Source organism: Phyllobates terribilis, unplaced genomic scaffold (assembly GCF_046119375.1).
Source record: "Phyllobates terribilis strain yellow unplaced genomic scaffold, ASM4611937v1 Scaffold_3__8_contigs__length_932513732, whole genome shotgun sequence".
Lineage (NCBI taxonomy): Eukaryota > Metazoa > Chordata > Amphibia > Anura > Dendrobatidae > Phyllobates > Phyllobates terribilis.
The window spans coordinates 814,870,449-814,890,029 of NW_027362763.1; the positions used below are offsets into that span (position 1 = coordinate 814,870,449).

Below are 19,581 nucleotides of genomic sequence, written 5' to 3' on the forward strand. Positions count from 1 at the left end.
CGATTTAGACTTACAGTAGTGTTCAAAATAATAGCAGTGTGTTAAAAAACATAAGTTAAGCACAAAATCTTTATACTAGTTTTTATTTCTATACATTGGGAACATTGCACACTGTTATCTAATTCAAAACATGAAGAGAAATGTACCGGTATATAATTTTTAACTACTTTACAGAAAATAACATAAAATGAACATTAGGCTGTTCTAAAAAATAGCAGTGTCTGCATTTGTCTTTACAAACTCACAATATGTACTTTATTTGAGGATTTAGCATTCCTAACACTAACCTAATATTTTGTTGTATACCCACAGTTTTTTTAGAACTACCTCACATCTATGTTGCATAGAGTCAACCAACTTCTGGCACCTGTCAATTGCTATTCCAGCCCCGGATGCTTTGACTACATCCCACAATTTTTTGGCATTTGTTGGCTTTGCCTCAGAAACTGCATTTTTTATGTCACCCCACAAGTGTTCTATTGGAATAAGGTCCGGGGATTGGGCTAACCACTCCATAACCTCAATTTTGTTGGACTGGAACCAATATTTTGCTCCTTTACTGGTGTGTTTAGAGTCGTTGTCTTGTTGAAACACCCATTTCAAGGGCATATCCTCTTCAGCGTAAAGGCAACATGACCTCTTCAAGTATTTTAATATATGCAAACTGGTCCATGATCCCTGATAAATAGGTCTGGCACCACAGTAAGAGAAACATGCCCATATCATGATGCTTGCACCACCATGCTTCACTGTCTTCAGAGTGTACTGTGGCTTGAATGCAGAGTTTGGGGGTCGTCTGACGAACTGTCTGCGGCCCTTGGACCCAAAAAGAACAATTTTACTTTCATCAGTCCACATAATGTTTCTCCATTTCTCTTTAGGTTGATGTGTTCTTTGGTAAATTGTATCCACTTCAGTACACGTCTTTTTATTTTAACAGTGGGACTTTGCAGGGACTTCTTGCTAAGAGATTAGCTTCACACAGGCGTCTTAACTGTCACAGTACTCACAGGTAACTTGAGACTGTCTTTGATCATCTTGGAGCTGATCATTGGCTGAGCCTTTGCCATTCAGGCTATTCTTCGATCCATTCGCATGGTAGTCTTACATTTTCTTCCACGTGTCTCTGGTTTAGCTTTCCATTTTAAAGCACTGGAGATCATTTTAGCTAAGCAGCCTATCATTGTCTGCACCTCTTTATAAGTGTTACCCTCTCCAATCAACTTTTTATTAAAAGTATTCTGTTCTTCTGAACAATGTCTCGAATGACCCATATTTCTCAGGCTTTCAAGGAGAAATGCATGTACAACATGTGCTGCCTTCACCCTTAAATAAGGGCTACCTGATTCACACCTGTTTCTTCATAGAATGATTAACCTCACTAATTGAACTCTACACTGCTGTTAATTTGAACACACCCCCTTTCAATTAATTATGCAAATACACAGACTCAAAAACATGCAGATCATGAATGCTGAGTCTGGTGGTTTTCTTAGAATCTACTGCAACAACTGGTAAATTGTTTGACATGTGGTAATATAACTTATACCAAAAACAGTGAATAATCTGGTTAGTCATATTGGACTGCTATTATTTTGAACACTACTGTTCAAACACTATTGTAAAATGATGTGTGATTAGTCTGTACACCAAACCGGCCCGTTTGGTACTGTCCGTTATGCACTGTCTAAGGCAGAAAACCCCTTTTCCTAAACTTATTTTCAACCTGGTTCTTGTAGTTTGGAAATCTAGAATTACTAAGACCAAGTCTTCAAAATACATTTGTTTTGGTTTCATTCACAGGAGCTTTACAAACAGAATTTATAAGCCCATGCTCCTGCTAGTCCAGCACTGACACAATTCCAACTTCATTTTCCCTAAATGTCTTCAATAATGTTTTTTGTAACATACCTAATTTTGCTGACAGTGGAACTCTGTTTCTTAATGGTCCCAGTCGATCTTTATTGGTTTTCTCCGGAGGCAAGTCAGACTTAATGTTCCGCCTTAGGTTTTCTCTCAAAATTGAGCGTATAACTTTAATTGTGCTGGTCTTACTTTCACAATCACTGCATAAATTTAATTTCACAGGTTAAAATGTAGTTACACATTAATATTATCCATACACATTTCTTAAATCTTGGCACCTTATTTAGTTAGTAATGTCATTGGTATGCAGTGGCAATAAAACCAGTCCACTCAAACAAAAAATAATGAATCCCTCTAGAATAGTTCTACACGCAAGCTCAATCAGCTTATGAGCATAAAATTATTAACAATTTATTATCACAAAGAGTAAATTATTAAGTAATAATGAAACTAGATACTATTGAAAAAGATCTCCAAATTACAGACAGTCCTTGAATCACTGTCTGTGCTCGGACCATGGCACACGGATGTGTGACAAGAGAATGCTCTCTATGATAATCAGAAAAAAGGAGATACAAGTCCTCATGTGCCTTAATGGTGCCCTATTACAGCTCCATACAAAAACAGAGCCTTAAAAGGGAATCTGTCAGTAGGATCAACCCTCCTAAGCCGTCTATATGGGCATGTAGTTCAAAAGAAGCTGAATAACATGATACCCTTAGTATCTGTGACCTGATGATCTTATTTTACATGAAGGGGACATTACCAGTGTGATATGTAATGGCCGCTCTCTGCTCTCCTGATCTCACTGCAGAGCGGTGTGTGATTATAACTGACACATCTGCAGTTTCCTCTCAGCTCCAGCCTCCATCTCACAGACAGATAGTGGTACAATATTGTTGCAATACAGCAGAGCTCAAAGAGCTGCGAAAAATGTGTTTGTAAGAAGACAAAGTTAATTTCTCCTGTTTTGTGTTAGTTACTTTTCTCACACTGGTATTGTCCCCTTTTATTAAAAATTAGCTCTGAGGGCAGATTCATGCAGATCAGTATTCAGCCTATATTCTGAAAAGCTAATTTATAAATAAGAGAAACGTGAAATAAAACAGCTCCTCACAGATAGCAAGGTATTGTTTCATTCAGATTCCTATGACCTACATGTCCATGTAGATGGCTTATCAGGGTTGATCTTAGCGACAAATTCCCTTTAATATGGCCATTTGTCTCAGCCCTGCTTTACTATACATTGTGTTTATATTCTTTGCAGTTATATATTTTATTTGCCATGTGAATAGTTCATAATAAAACTAAGTACTTACCTACTACAGAGCTGAAAAATAGTTTCTGGCCTCCCTTGAAGTTCAGATTTTGTATGAATAAGTTCCCATAAGCAGTTATTTTCTGCTCCTGTGCAGAAAAAAATAAAAGGTTAAAAATAATCACTTTAGGTGAACATGTATCTAACTTTTCCTTTAAAGAAGAACTCCCATCAAAGTTTTTATCCTCTTAAAGGGAATCTGTCAGCATAAGGTAGGGGTTAAAACACTTAATTCAATGATGTGTCACATGTCAGGCTGTGTGCTGTTTACTTACACTGAAGGTTTTGTCACCTGGTGATTATCATTGCTGTGAGTAGCAGGAACGCGTTTCCAAGTCCAACTCCACCCCATCCTGTGATAAGCAGCTCACTGTCTATAGCCTTATACACAGAGTCTAGTGTGGGTTATCTTTCTCAGCTCTGCTGCATTGCTAAATATAAGAACTCTACTGTGTGCAGCGTTTCTGACACAATCAAACTAAGTGATACATCATTGGATTTAGCTTCTCTTTGCCTACATTATGCTGCTCTCAAATAAGGTAGCAAAAACTTGCTGATAGATTCCCTTTAATATATTGCAATCAACATATGGCATCCCAGCTCTACCTCCTCTTCAATTTCTGACCCAGCTGCTCAGCCTCTTTGCTTTATGTTATTTGGAGCCAGAATTGTCTCCTTGTCAGGGCCTTTCACAGCACTGTCTCTGCCTCAAATCTACTATATTTACTTAAAGCTAAACCCTGGTAAAACACTTTTACCTCACAACGAGAAGAGACTAGTTTTTAGGTCTAGTAAATGTACACATGTATATCTACATGTACTTTAAATTCAAAGAATTGTTTTTTTTAAGGCAATTAGCTGGTTCTAAGATCAACTCATATTAAGTTTCCATGCATGGTCTTATTTGATATGAAATATTTTAAATTTGTGGGTCAAAGTGTATACTGATGTAATATATACTAATATTTTAGAACATACAATTCTACCTTCTACCCAAGGTACACAAGAACCTTTCAAACCATCCAGGGCGCCCCATAGTGTCGGGGAATGGTAGCTTATGTGAACAAATTGGAAAATTCTTGGACTATCATTTGAGACCTATGGTGGAAATAATACAATCATATTTGAAAAACACAAATGACATGCTCAATAAATTGGAAAATATATACATGGAAGATGGCTTATGGCTTGTCACCCTGGATGTTGAATCATTATATACATCTATTCACCATGGCATTGAGGCAGTTAAGACTTTTTTTGCCATGACCAATGTTGAATCCAATTTGACCTCCTTTCTTGTGATCTTGTTAGAATTCTCTCTGACCCATAATTTTTTCATATTTAAAAGATATGTTTTATTTACAGCTGCAAGGAACATCGATGAGGGCGGCCTTTGCACTGTCCTATGCTAACCTCTTCTTGGGGTTATGGGAAAGGGAGATCTTCTTTACTAACCCCCTCTCATAGGTAAGATTTATTGCCACGTACAACAATAAATGGTACAACATGAGACAAGCTCTGACTGGACCACACAGCAGAAAGGATTTAGATTCTGAAATGTGGCCTGGTGTCTGGACCACACTATTAGCAGAAAGGATTTAGATTCTGAAATGTGGCCTGGTGCCTGGGCCACACTATTAGCAGAAAGGATTTAGATTCTGAAATGTGGCCTGGTGCCTGGGCCACACTATTAGCAGAAAGGATTTAGATTCTGAAATGTGGACTCCTGGCTGGACCACACTATTAGCAGAAAGGATTTAGATTCTGATATGTGATCTGGTGTCTGGACCAAACTATTAGCAGAAGGGATTTAGATTCTGAAATGTGGCCTGGTGTCTTGACCAGACTATTAGCAGAAAGGATTTAGATTCTGAACTATGGCCTGGTGTCTGGACCACACTATTAGCAGAAGGGATTTAGATTCTGCAATGTGGACTGGGTCTGGACCACACTATTAACAGAACTAATTTAGATTCTGAAATGTGGACTCCTGGATGAACCACACTATTAGCACAAACTATTTAAATGCTGGATGGTCGATTTGACACAGGATACTATCTAGCCGATTGTGCGACTACTTGCAGCAGCAGCCGCCTTTCTGCGCTGTTACACTCACAAAATGGCGCCAAAACAACATGTCTCCTTTTTATATGGAGAGGGACATATGACTTTGGCAGCCAATGACACAAGCCCTACAATCTATGAGGAAATAGAGGAGACGCGAAAGGTGGATGGTAACAATTGCTTGTATTGTATGGTCAACCTACAATGTAATAAATAGGGTAATCATCTAATGCTAAATGAACCAGTCCCTGATTGGCGGCCGGAATCTTCACACATTAACTCAATAAAAAAAAAAATTACAGTCCACCGCTTCTCTGACCTCTCCTCACCCCCTCCCCTCATCAAACACATCCCCCCAGCTCATCATACAGTACCACTATCCTAGCCAAAGTCCTAACAAAAGCATTAGTGGTGGAAACTCAATCATTTACCAAACTTTGGCTGAATTTTGCAGATTTTGAGGAAAATCCTTGGGAATCCAAACATGAATCCTGTCAGGGAAATATTGAGAAATATTGAAAATATTAACCATTTCTCCCAAGCCCCTCTTCACCCCTCCCTTATCCACCATTTGTCACAAGAGGAGAGCTGACAGTCAAGCATCTGTCTCTCTGCAAATTATCACCTACAGCAGAAAGGACTTGGACACAAATGCTGGCCCCGAAGGTGCTAGAACCGAATTAAAATGCGAGGGTCTTTCTCCCCTAGCAGAGGCCAGGGATGATTAGACACCGGCTTGTATCAATTTACACGTAGCTGATGAAGTTTCATTCCCAGGACTTTAAATGGAATTTAACCAAAGTCTCCAGACTTTTGGGCACCGATACGAAATATGGAATATTGGAAATTCCATAATTCTGATAATGATGAGACCCATATTTTTAGTGGCAGGGTCAACCAAGGAACAAGATGCTTATTTTTTCGTAGTCGTAAGCCCCTCCGGGGGGTTGTGGCATAAATGCAACAAAATAGCAGATCACAACTACACCATGCATTGTCTCTAAATGAAGGTAAAATTATAATCGAAAATATGGTATCATTTTTGGGCTTCTGGGATCAACCAGCGATAAGTTATCCCAAAAACCAGGCATCTTAAATAAAATGTGCATGCTGGAGGCCAGATCTCCCCTTAGGCATAAAAGAGCCAACTGAAGATTGATCCATATTCTTTGCCAGGGGGGTATAGATATTATAAGCAATGGATAGTGTTTGATAACGCTCAAATCGGGGAGCCCCTCCTCCACCTATTCTGATTCATCCCTGCGAACTGTATAGAGTAAGTTTCTTCTTTAATCATTATTTTGTGTAACTGCCTATGTATTGTATTGTGCCCTTGCATATTTTTCATAACACTACCTCCCTTTTGGATTAAATATAAAATTTAATAGTTCTGTTTCTGTTGTCCCATAATCGTTCCCTCTCCCGAAGCCATATATGCTACCAGAATGCAGGCGTCCGACCAGGCCTGTATTATATTTCAAATCTGGCAGGTGGTGGCAGATAATAATAATAATTGGGCTATCTTGAAGCTGACAGTGACCGTACGGGGGGCGTATACACATATTCCATGCTTTGGAATTCGGAGGTGTGACACCATATGCTCACTGGTCGCTTGCCGATACCTACGTAGTGAGTAGTGGGGACCATGTGCTTCCGGATCCCTGATGAAATCCTGATAGAGTGACGGCAACGGCGACATATTGCGTGATCTCCCCGGTGTCGTCTCTGTGGAATACCTGACAAATCCGAATGTGCAATGTTCGTGCCGACTTTGAGATTGGCGAGCGTTTTCAAAATAAGTTTGCTCATCTCTATTGTTGACCTGCCCAGGTGATTATTACAACCCACAATCTCAGATCCTCACAGTAACACACTCAGCTGCGCTTCATCCACAGTAACACACTCAGCTGCGCTTCATCCACAGTAACACACTCAGCTGCGCTTCATCCACAGTAACACACTCAGCTGCGCTTCATCCATAGCAGAATGTCAATTAGGATAAAGAATTGCATGTTCTAAGATATTGGTATATATTAAATCAATACACACGTTGACCCATATGTTCAAAACACCTTTAAAACATTTCATATCAAATAAGACAATGCATGCAAACATAGGATGGGTTGAACTGACGACAAGCTAATTGTGTTCCCCCCAAAAAAGAAATTATTTAAATTAAAAGTACAGGTAGATATTCATATGTATATTTACTAGACCCAATAACTAGTTTCACTCACAATGAGAGGAAAAATGTTTTACCAGGGTCTAGCTTTAAGTAAATATAGGAGATTAGAGGCAGAGACAGCGCTGTGAAAGGCCCTGACAAGGAGACAATTCTGGCTCCAAGTAATGGGCTGGAAAATAAAGAAAAGAGATAAAGCAAAGTGGGCAGAGCAGCTGGGTCAGGAGTCTCCTATGAAGCTCATATAAAGAATTCATCTCAGTTAAGTCTTGCCAGAATATTAGATTTGCTATATAACCTCCTTACTATGTCATGTAAGAAAATACATACTCTATACAAAACATTTAAAATAAAAAATATGCTTAATTTAGTATTTGAAAATTATTTAAAAAAAGACACTGTAAAACACAATCCAAGGCTTCTTTATTGTAAGTGCTTTGAGATTGTCTACCATGAGAACTGGATGTGGCAGAATTCGTTCAATAACCACCTAGGTGCTGCTTCACTACAGTGTTGTTATGCATGTAAATAATTAAAATCATTTGGTGAAATATTGATACCTTTGAATCACTTTGTGTGGATTGTGTTATTTACCTGCAGCATTTCCCATCCTGACTTGAACAGTAGACAAAGGAATCAGCCAGCGGAATTTAAACTGATCAATATCACCATAGATTTGAGAGCTTCGTGTATTCTGGGTCTGTCCAAATTTGCATAAATAAGAATTAGATTTTCAAAAAAATTATATTTGATTTCCCAAGAAACAGGCATTGATGTAAAATTAAATTTACAATAAATGTAGACAGTAAGAAAGATATTCTCAGTAAACATACATAATGTAAGCATAAAATATTGCAATGTTAGTCAAAAGTAGTGTATTGGTAGTGTGGAATCTATTTGCTATGATGAAAGAACATTGGAGCAAATTTATCAATACTGTGTTATTTTTACACACTGAAAACTCAGATTAGACAATCTTAAAATTCACTGATTATGTATCATAGTGGTTCTATCTAATTTTAAAACTGTTTAGTATAAGTTTACACCACTACCATTTTGCTTATTTTGTGCAAAAAATGTGCATCACAATCTTGACGCATCGTATCAGTTAGGGATCGCCACCTTTACTTATAAGTCACACTCTAGTAAGGCCACATAGCCTCATCAGGCAGAGTGCATAAAGTGTCAAAAATACAAATATTGTGCAGGTCATGAAAGGTAGTTCATTGGTGCAAATTGTGCCACAATTCTGGGACATTTAAAGGGGTTGTCCAGTCCAAAATGATTAGTCTGTAGACTTATGAATCTCCCCCAGCGCAGGCACTGTGTGCTGCGGGGATCCGCCGGTTTCTGAGCCAGGACAGGCAGGTACGTATGCGTTATACATATTCCCAGCCAGAGCCCATCTAGTGCTCGCGGCCTCGCTCCATACACTTGTATTGAGTGATATGGAGACACTAGTGTATGGAGCGAGGCCGCTGTGGCTGGCAGTATGTATAACTCATACATAGTCGCCGGTCTTGGCTCAGAAAGCAGCAAATCCCTGCAGTGCAAAGTGCGTGCGCTTGGGGGATTCATAAGTCTGCAGTCACACAGTGAAGCTGAATAAATTTCCTCCATTGTTGTTGTTGAAAAAGATTCATCTACCCTGCAGGCGGATGCTGACCATCTTTCATATTATTCACTTATGCAATCATGGGTTACTTTAGAAGCAGAAAAGTAATTGTAGAAGCTTGTTATTCAGATCTGTAAAGCAGTTCATGATAAAATTATGTGTTTTCAACAGAAAAATGCAATATTTAGACAAAGCAATGTGCTATATCATTGTAATGTGGTTTAAGTGATCAATATGGGGATGCATGCAAAATGTCATTAGTGATAGATTAGATTTCACCCACAAGTATATGATAAGAAAAGTCCCCTCAAGAAACATCATCACTTGTCCATGGGCTGTACTTAGGATTGCAGCCTAGGGATTTCATATTTTGTGATCTTAAATGGGTATTTCCATCTTGTACATTTATATTATATCCACTGGATATGATATAAACGTTTCATAGATGAAGATCCCACCTCTTCAACCTGTACCTGTCTGCAGAAGGAGTTCTGTGACCACTCTCCTGCCTGTAGAAGCCGTAACTCTGAATAGAGAGATGACCACACTTGTGTGGCTTATTTCATTCTCTTATATGGATGCTACAGAAACCATCAAGCACCATTAGGCACAGGCAGGACATAGGTCTATGAACCATTTATGTGGAGGTAGGTGCAGGGTATAAAGGCCGGACTCATGTATATTAGACTTATGTGGCATATCCTGTGTCTGTTCCATGCATGTCCAAGATGAGAATTCAAAAATATTAGCAGCAAATGACGCAAAAGCACAAAGCAAGGCGTCCTCAATTAGAGTTGTCTTCTGCTGTCAATTATATTATTATCTAGATTTTAGCCGTCATCCCAGGATGTTGGTTTTCTTTTCTCCATAATGAGTTGAGAGGATTACTATTACCTACTATGATATCAGTGTCAGTGCTTTGACTTCTATGTGACATTCTGGAACTTTACTTTTAAGAACTTTACATATAATAACCGAGAAATTGATTGAACATTAAATAAGTGTGTCGGTAAAATGCTGTCATTATCTTTATCTGCAGTCTATTTTTCCTACAGGGCCTAATTACAAATGGTACATTTGTTCGTGCCGCCTACACACAGTACTGCATGTTTTGATTTTCTTCCCATGATTTACCCTTATAAGAGGATTCCTCATTTCCCCCTCCCCGCAGCTTCCCCTTTACCATCTAGACTGAATTTTTAGACTATTGGGAGCATGCACACTAATCCAGTACATTTAAAGGACAATTGATCGCTTACTTCTGAGGTTTATTGTCGTGAACATGTCAGTAAAATGTAAGGAAAATAACAGTAGGATGAAAGACTTTTTTTGTATTAAGATTTATATTTTAACATTCTAATTTTTGGCACAAAGCTGTCAGTGTGCACTGCAAAGGGGGTTGGTTTCATGAAGTGATGATACTTCATGGAATCGGTTAGGAGGAGAGCCATATCCATAAATACTGAGCATTACAAGGACCACATGTTGTGAAGCCTGTGGAGTACTTACAGTTTTCTTTTTGAGCTTAAAGTTTTCTTTGTGCACAAGAATGACTGCCCTTCTAAACACTGCAAGGAACATTACAAAAAAAAAAAAAGCAAATTACATTCATATTTAGACCCCCATATACACAGATAAATATGTGCACACAGTTTGAAAGAAATGGCTTTTCATCAACTACCCCTTCTAGATGCGGTGCTCTATATTCCATCCAATACACTAGGTCTCATGATTGTGAGAATCACCCAGAAGATTACAACACCATGCACAACATGGATTCGTAAGGCAGTGTACATTATTTTCCCGGTTTTAGCATTAATTTACCGACTTTAAGCACTGAAGTAGGAGACAAAGGACACATACAGATATACTGCTTCTGATACAGCATACATAATACCGAATCTCCACAAAAGCATGGGGTCTCTCCCACTCTCTGCAGTTCTGTTGCCAGGTAACAGCCCGCTCGTACTGAAGTATTGATTAGCAAAACAGCACAAACATTAAATGTTCATTAGATTGTCTAGAGATCCTCATATTACAAAAAAGCTGCTTTTTACGAGTATCCCTTTAGCTTCCAAAGAAAATGTTTTCCTTAGGCCGGTTTCACACGTCCGGATATTTCCGGTACGGTAGATATCAGTGTCCCGTGTGTCCGTAAGTGTCACACGTGTGGCAACCGTGTGGCGCATCAGGATCACACGGACGGCGCCTGGGAATCAGTGCCACAGTGCTGAACATTGCCCTCATCATGGTTCCCTGCCGGCGCTGTGATCAGCACCAGCAGGGACCATGATGACGGTAATGGTAGTGTCTGCTCCCGCAGTGTCCCCACCTGTAAAAAGAATAAAATAATATAATCCATGTACTCACCTCTCCTAGGTGTCCCCTGCTGTAATCCATGCGACCGCGGCTGCCAAGGAGCCGGGAAGAATGAGCGGCTCTGGAACTGCAGCTCAGGAGCGGTGTCCTGTCACTCACTAAGCTGCAGCTCCGGTGCCGCTCATTCTCCCCGGCTCCTCGGCAGCAGCGGTCGTATGGATTACAGCGGGTGACACCTAGGAGAGGCGAGTACATGGATTTTATTATTATTTTTACAGGTGGGGACACTGCGGGAGCAGACACTACCACTACCCTCATCATGGTCCCTGCTACCACTACCCTCAGCACCCGGCGCTTGGGAACAGCGCTATCTGTAGCGCTGATTCCCAGGCGCCGGTCCGTGTCACACTGTTGACACACAGATGTCATCCGTGTGTGTTCAGCGTGAGGCACTTTTGAGGACTGTGTATCCGCAAAAAAACGGACTTGTCTCCGGGTGGAGTACACGGACACACAGTCCATGAAAACACACTGAGATGTGCACAGACCCATTCATTTTAATGGGTCTGCATGTATCAGTGTCTCTGGTACGTGTGAAAACTGTCACCACTCGTACTGGAGATACTGACCTTATACTGATGAAATTCAACAAGGTAACTGCATATAGTAGAAAGCAGAGTAGAGATGAGCGGATCTTTTGAAAATCAAATTCACTGGCTTTGCCAAATTTTCACATTGCGGCAAATTATTTCCCACTAAATCACATAATTAAATAGCCTCTAATTGCTTGGAAAATATGTGTAGAACACTGCGTTACCCCTGCAGTCAAATGAAAATGTTTTGAGCTCTGTCATGCAAATACAGCCTTTATAATGTCCAAATGTCTTCAACCTAACCAGTTAGGGTAAAATGGATGGTAACCAGAGGTAACCAACAGCGTATTTTTTTTTTTATAACTGAATATTTATTGAGTTTTTCAATATAAAAGATACATAATACAGAAAAAGAACATAAGGTAGTATCATTCATTGTACAACAATATCTCCTTAAGAACTACCATCAATACTGAGTAGACGCAACAAAGACAAGACATTGATACAGAAGGGATTGAGGGAGGCGACAACAAATCCAATTCAACACAATCTCTGAGAACTGTCTTTTTATGTCTATATCAATTCATAATCTCTCTGTACCCTATACATGTCCCAAAGGGTCCAAACCACCTCAAAGCATGTTATTCAATAATGATGTGAGATATTCAATGCTCCGTATATCTTGTATTTGTATATGGGACTGCAACTTTAGGATCTAAGGGGATAAAGCGGCCCATAAACTTTAAAGATGAGTTTTACCACAGATTTTGGGAAAATGTTAAAATCTCCACCATCATTATCACACCTCCAACAATGATCGGCAATGGCAGAGATGAGTTTATGCAGAAGGGAAGGTGTATGATACCAAAACATAGTTAACTTAAATTGATTTTCCCTATAAACAAAGCTTGTGGAAGTCTTGGCCGTCTTTCTACATATTCCTTGCTAGACAGTAGGTGATAGAATTCCCCCAGGAAATTTTCCCATTTACACATTTACTGGTGTTTCGGGTGATCATCAAGGAAAGGATTTAGTAGTATCTGATAGATATCTGTTATAAGGCTCTTGGTGGAGATGACTGCCCTACATAGTCTTTCAAAGTGGGTTGGATGAGAAACTGTAAAGGAGGAGAGAAGATAGTGCATGTAATGTCTGATTTGTAAGAACCGAAAATGGGATTTTAAGGAAATATTAAAGTGAGATTGTAATGTGTCAGAGGGCCCCAGAGTGTTTGTCAACTAGGTCTTCAAAGCAAAAACGTGGCTTATTGATCCATAGTTTAATCAAGGTGCCTTCCAAACTATCAGGCATTGCGGGATTAAATAAAAAGTAGGTCATGGGGGAGCGTTCTGACATTAATAGGAATTTTTTCAAGCAGGTTTCCCATATTTTCTTAGAGAAACTGCGTTTGGCCCGATTTACCCAAATTCATACCTCTGGGCTACTACCTCCAATAAGCTGTTGGGACCACTCTCTTTATTTTATTTCCATCCATGTAGAAAATTTTTGAAGAGCTGACCAGGCTGGGATGTAACGTAGAGGAGTTGCCCAATAATATTTAATAATATCCGGTACACCCAATCTGCCCCTCATTTTACCTGTTAACATAATTTGATTTTTAATTCTGTGCCTTTTGTGGGCCCAAATAAATTGGAGAATAGATGACTGAACATCTTTCAGCTCCTTGTAAAGGAGCACAAATAGGCAGAGATTCGAATAAGTATAGACGTTTAGTCAGTATAGTCTGACTACCAAAAATAGATAGTGGCAGACAATTCCATTTTTTAAGTAGCCACTTGAGTTAGTTGAACAAGGGTAATTTTCTTGGTATAGTGACTTGTAAGTGGAGGTCAACTGGATTCCCAAATAAGTCAGGGAAGAGTCCTTCCATCTACAATTATAATTTTCATTGAGAGGAAAGGTTTCAGTTTTACCATTATTAATTTTGCAACCCGATAAATGGCCAAATTGTCTTAAGAGTGCATGTAAGTTAGGAAGGGTAATATGTAAATGTGTTAATGTCAATAGCACGTAATCTGCAAACAAACATAATTTTAATTATTTGTCCCTTACAATTATTCAATACATATTTGGATTTAGCCATATAGCAGTGTCCAGGGGCTTTATACACATAACAAAGAGCATTAATTTTAAAGGGTTTGGACATTGTATCTGACAATTTGATGGAAGGTGAGTATGAGTGTTTATATTTTTTAATATGTGCAGTGATGGGGGCCATGCAAAACAGGATAGGGGGCCATAAATGCCAGGATTGGGGATGAGGGGGCCATAAATGCCAGGATTGGGGATGAGGGGTGCCATGCATACCAGGATTGGAGATGAGGGGTGCCATGCATTCCAGGATTGGGGATGAGGGGTGCCATGCATACCAGGATAGGGGATAAGGGGACAATACTTACCAGGATGGGGAAATTCACCAGTAGCTGCCACATTTTCCACCCTAAGCTTATACTCGAGTCAATATGTTTTCCCAGTTTTTTGTGGTAAAATTAGGTGCCTCGGCTTATATTCGGGTCGGATTATACTCTAGTATATAAGGTATCTCTTTGGAGGGCAGATATATGATTTGCTGTTGTTTATAAACAAGTGGTGTAAACGAAAGAAGCTGTGGAATTTTTACACAGTTGGGCACAATAATTCTCCATAGGAGGTGGTGTAGGAGGTGGACTGAGCAGAATGCTGACTCCAGCTGATTGTCTCGCTGTCAGAGGCTACATTATCCAGCTATGATTGAGATGAGGGATGGGACATATACTCCATTATGTCCTCTGCATTCTTCCCTTTACTGCACTTCCTGGAAGCAAAGATGGCCAAATGTGACTGCTGGTACAGTTGCTTCCAAGTTTACCATTAGCAGCAACCATATTATTATCTTTGATATTTTATTTTTTTCCCCTGCCATATTCATTGCCGGTGCCATGTTTGAGTTTAGCATATATTTTGGGAAAAAGTAAAACATTTAAATTTCTTTATAAAATTTGTTTACAAACTTAAACAATTTTTGTCTTAAAAGTCTTCCACCCTTGACAAAAAAAAGCTTAAACCTACCATAAAGAGGTCACTACATAATTTCACACGGAAAGTAAGGTGCGGCAACAGCCTGCAGTATTTGTTGCGGAGCCTACATTGTTAAACATGACTAGTTGCAAAACCTTTATCTCTTATTGTTGCTGGTGTCTAACATTTTTTTTTTAAATAATGATGTTCAACGATAATGAAAAGTGATTTAATGAAACCTATCATGCTAGGTTGTGAAGTTACTACACGTAGGTTCATGGGCAGTAACAAACATGCGGCAACAATAGCAGTATGGTTGTGGGGTGTACGGTATCTAAAGTAAACAAACTAAAAAAGGCATTTCAAAAATAAAAAAATAAATAATTTAATTTGTTAAAAAAGGCCACGTGCTTTAACAAAATAGGATGGCACCAGAAAATCCCATCCCATGCAATTGGCCACTGCATTTAGGTGGCTTGTGTACATATCTAAAATGAGACTATTGAAGTAATGAAGTGGCAAACAATGCCCACTCTACGGTAATTAACAATTTGTGTTAAAGGATTAGGGAGATCTCTCTTTAAGAGAATGGTGCATTTCAAAACACAGGGATCACACTTTCATTTACAAACAGAAACAAGCCTTGAATTCACAATTTAGATTCAGTAGCAAAATCTGCATTGAGTGGTTTAATATTACCCTTGCTTGCTGGCACTGTGCAAAAACAGACTAAATAAGCAGGTGCTGTTGCTTCTGTTAATCACAGAAGTATTAATTCACAGTCACACACTGAGTGATGATAATGTGATTGCTATAACTGTTCGCTGTATATCACTTAAATATTGGATTTCTAGTCACAGAATGAGACTATTACTCCAATTTCAATTTGGTACATCAGCACTGAAGTAGTACACCACAATTGTATTAGGTCCAAAAAATTCTAAGCTTAACCAGCACCTACACAGTGAAAAATCAGACAGGACTGGGATGACACATGGTTTGCATACAAAAGTTATTCGTTTTTCTTATCAACCCATTAACTAGAATGAGTGACTTTGGTATAAAACATAGATATAATTAAGAGGGATAGTTCATGTACAAAAATTACAGGTGTGTGTATGAACCCCTTATACTGCATCTGATCAAGAAATGAACAAGCATTTAGCTCATTTTTTGGCTGATCACTGCCATTTTTACTTGGGCCAATTATTAAAATGAGCAGGTTTGTGTATTGTAAGCCAGCGCAGACTTTTTGTTTTTTTATTCCTATGTTTATTTTGTCCTGTGTTTTTGCACCCCATTTCTTCAAAATAATAAAGTTATGTTAGTCTAAGCATAATTTCTGAAAATCAATGTAGTTAGATGTAAAGAAGGGTATGTGGATTTGCTACGCTTTTTTTCCAAGTGCCTAGAATAAAGCAATTGCCATCTACCTCATCCACTAAAAATAACACAACTACGTAACTGTACTGACACATTGCAGTATGTACTTTGCATGGCAGTGCATTTCTCTTAGATGATTGCAGACATTAGTCAGGCAATTTATGGCTGCAATCATTCATCCTACACTAGTCAAGGTGTTACGTGAATACAAAATGCCAATATGCTTCTACTGGTGGGGTTTAGTTTTGTTTACTGTATTTTTAAAATGGTATTTTTAGTATGGGTTTCCAGTTCTTTGGCAAATTTTATCAAGGTTTTCCTTTAAGAAAAAAAAGTAGGGACGCACATAGTGGAGTGTAGGGCCTTTTTCTACAGGAACTGCTGTGTGTGTGTGGGCTGCCCTTGTAAGGGCAGGAGTTAAGGAAACACCAGGGCATGATAGTCCTCATAAGAATTAAACAGGGCAGAATCTGGATGCCTTTTAAGGACTGAAGTAGCAGTGGGAACTCCGATATCTCATTACCCTGACTCATGGAAGTGGCGAGAACGTTCCTTTTCCATGTAACCCTTTTTTGAGTTAGGTCTTGTTTGCCAATATATATGGTCAAGAGCGTCTAGTGTGGTGGTATGTGACCACTGTATGTACCACCTCATTGATTTATGTAGTGTCTCAATATCTATATGTTACAACCAGGGTGATAAGGTCTAAGACAAAGTTAGTCCAGCTCATCATTGTGCATATAGAATGTGATAAGGAACATGGTAGACGTATCTGCCTGTACGCCAACTATTAGGAAAGGAGAACAGTAGAACAGCTTCACCGGAACAGGAAACTATATAGATGTACAGGCATGCTATACTAGACATCATGATTAAGGGGGAGTCAAGCACCTGAAACGCGTAGGTGTTCAAGTTTTAACCTGTCACCAAATTGTATTCCACATTTAATAAAAGAAGATGGCTTTTCCGTGAGGTGGGACTACGGTTCTCCTTTCCTGATAAGGTCTAACCATTGTCAGAACCACCAATTGTATGGATTGTGAACTCTGTTTACACTAGATTTTGTGTTTCTGTGACTGGCTGTCACTGTGGAGGTGCATAATATGGCTGCAGTAATACCCTCCTTCTTTATTTGGGTCAGATAACCATGAAGGAGATATAGTTTATCTGATCTCATAGTTAATAGAGTTTTTTGTGGGATTTATTTTATTGGCATACTAAGTTATGTTTTAATGTACTTCTCACAATTTGCTGTCTTTATTTAGTGAGTCACATTCTATGTAGGGAGATTATTTCCTTCTATTTTGTTAATTTCATTACTTTCAAAAAATGTAACATTAACCAAAGTAAAATAAAATTTCAGTCTAGTTTGGAGAGCTGAGAATTTTACACAGTATAATTATTTCAGAAATTAAGCACAATCAGTGTGGAAATAATCAGTTTGGCCTCTGTCCTACTTATGGAGATAAAGCTGTCAATACAAATTGCATTGCAATAGATATTATAGATTGCTCTCAGTGGGAAAAACAAGATAATCTTGTAGTTATGATACCTTTTAATGGCTATTATATTAATATGCCTGATGAAGAGACCCAAGTTGTCTCGAAAGCTTGCCTTGTAACATCATTTATTTTATTTTTGTTAGCCATTAAAAGGTATCACAACTACAACATTATCTTGTTTTTCCCACTGAGAGAAATCTTTTTTCAACTGGCTAACACGGTACCAAACCCCTTTGCTTTCTTTCAATAGATATTATGCAACATAACAAGCTTGAGCGAAAAGGAAAATCTGAGACATAGCACACGTTTAACTGGTGACAAATGCAAATGAAACTGATTTCTGGTGATTGATTATAAATCATAATCTCATGAGATATTGACAACTTTACAAATATTTAGATAACACTTTTCCATACAAAATTATCAGGACATATGGATGTAATAGAGGGTATCAGCTGGTCAGTACCCTACTCTCTCCATTAGCCAGAGCAGAGGTCAACCCCAAAAAAAGCCTCTAGCTCTAGGAAAGAAAAAAAAAGTGTAGCTGTACACTAGCATGCAAAAAATAGCTTTTAGCCTAGTCTTCAGGACTATATTACACATACACACTTTTCTCCCTGTCCTGGTGTCTCCTATTAGTTAGGGCCTTTTACACAGTATTCACATATATTTTACTGAAAACAATTTCTTTTTAACTCCTTTGTACAGTCTAACTTTTCACAGTTCATAGCTTACGGGCAGAGTCGTTGATAATTTACATGCCCTATTTGATGGCACTGCTCGTTCCTGTGCAAAGTACTGTAAGTTGGCTAAGGAGTATTTTTTAGCATTACCTCTTATTCACTACAGAAGACCTGCAAAATAAAAAGATATCCACTCCATTTTGGATAATCTAAAAAGGCCTGTGCCCCTCCCCCTCCGCAAAAATATTTAGGTAGGCTAGGAGACAAAAATAAAAAGTCTTGTTATTATGCAACATTCCAATTATTTTAAACTCCGCTCTAATCATCAAAGCCCAAAACACAATTGGCCTTGAAGGGGGTAATAGACATCTCTTTTAGTACGACATGACAAGTTATAAGATGGTTATAGGAAACCTCTAAAAGAAAGTACCCCAGAAAATACTAGCAAAGTGTATTTTCTGTTAATATTCTATTTTGGCCATTATTTCCTAATCAATGAGCTTCATAATTCTCTAGCTGCAATACATTACAATACATATTTGTGTTTGAATACAACACTTACCAAACACTGTCAGTTCAAGCTCTTTTCTTGTTTTGCCAAGAGATGGAAAGATATTAAGCCAGGTTACAGTAGAATATACCAACAGTTCTCCCATAGAGAGCTCTGTGACCTGCGAGTATAAAACCTCATTTGAAAGGTGCTCTCCCAAGAAAACATTGTAACCAGTGGAGAGGTCCAGATTTTTAGGTTACCTCTTTCTCCGTTCCACTCTGCTCTGCTACTAGTTGATCAAACACTGTTCCATAGTCTTCATAGATTTTCTGCATTTCATTTATGTGGCTGGCCACTTTCTCCATAGCCTTTAGTGCTTCTGTAAATTTAGAAAGTAGAAAATTCAATAATTGACATTGACATTACAGACTACAAAGTATAGAAACAGAATAGTTTTGTTTCATTTTAAAAGTCCTAAAATATTGGGTTTAGGGTGATTCAAATATTGTCTGTGTGATTGCGGCCAAGAAAATCATTAATTTTAT

The 19,581-nt window shown here is 38.6% G+C and overlaps 1 protein-coding gene across 5 annotated transcripts in view; it reads right to left on the reverse strand.

Annotated features, from left to right (window-relative positions):
* Positions 1–19,581, reverse strand: part of TIAM2 (TIAM Rac1 associated GEF 2) — a 518,307-nt gene that overhangs the window by 17,866 nt on the left and 480,860 nt on the right. For all 5 annotated transcript variants that reach the window (XM_073672431.1, XM_073672433.1, XM_073672430.1 and 2 more), the window contains 6 exons: positions 19,297–19,415; positions 19,106–19,214; positions 10,555–10,613; positions 8,025–8,130; positions 3,186–3,273; positions 1,912–2,066 (listed from right to left, as the gene is read on the reverse strand). In XM_073672431.1, coding sequence (XP_073528532.1) covers positions 1,912–2,066; positions 3,186–3,273; positions 8,025–8,130; positions 10,555–10,613; positions 19,106–19,214; positions 19,297–19,415 — 636 coding nt within the window. The remainder of the gene's footprint in view (positions 1–1,911; positions 2,067–3,185; positions 3,274–8,024; positions 8,131–10,554; positions 10,614–19,105; positions 19,215–19,296; positions 19,416–19,581) is intronic.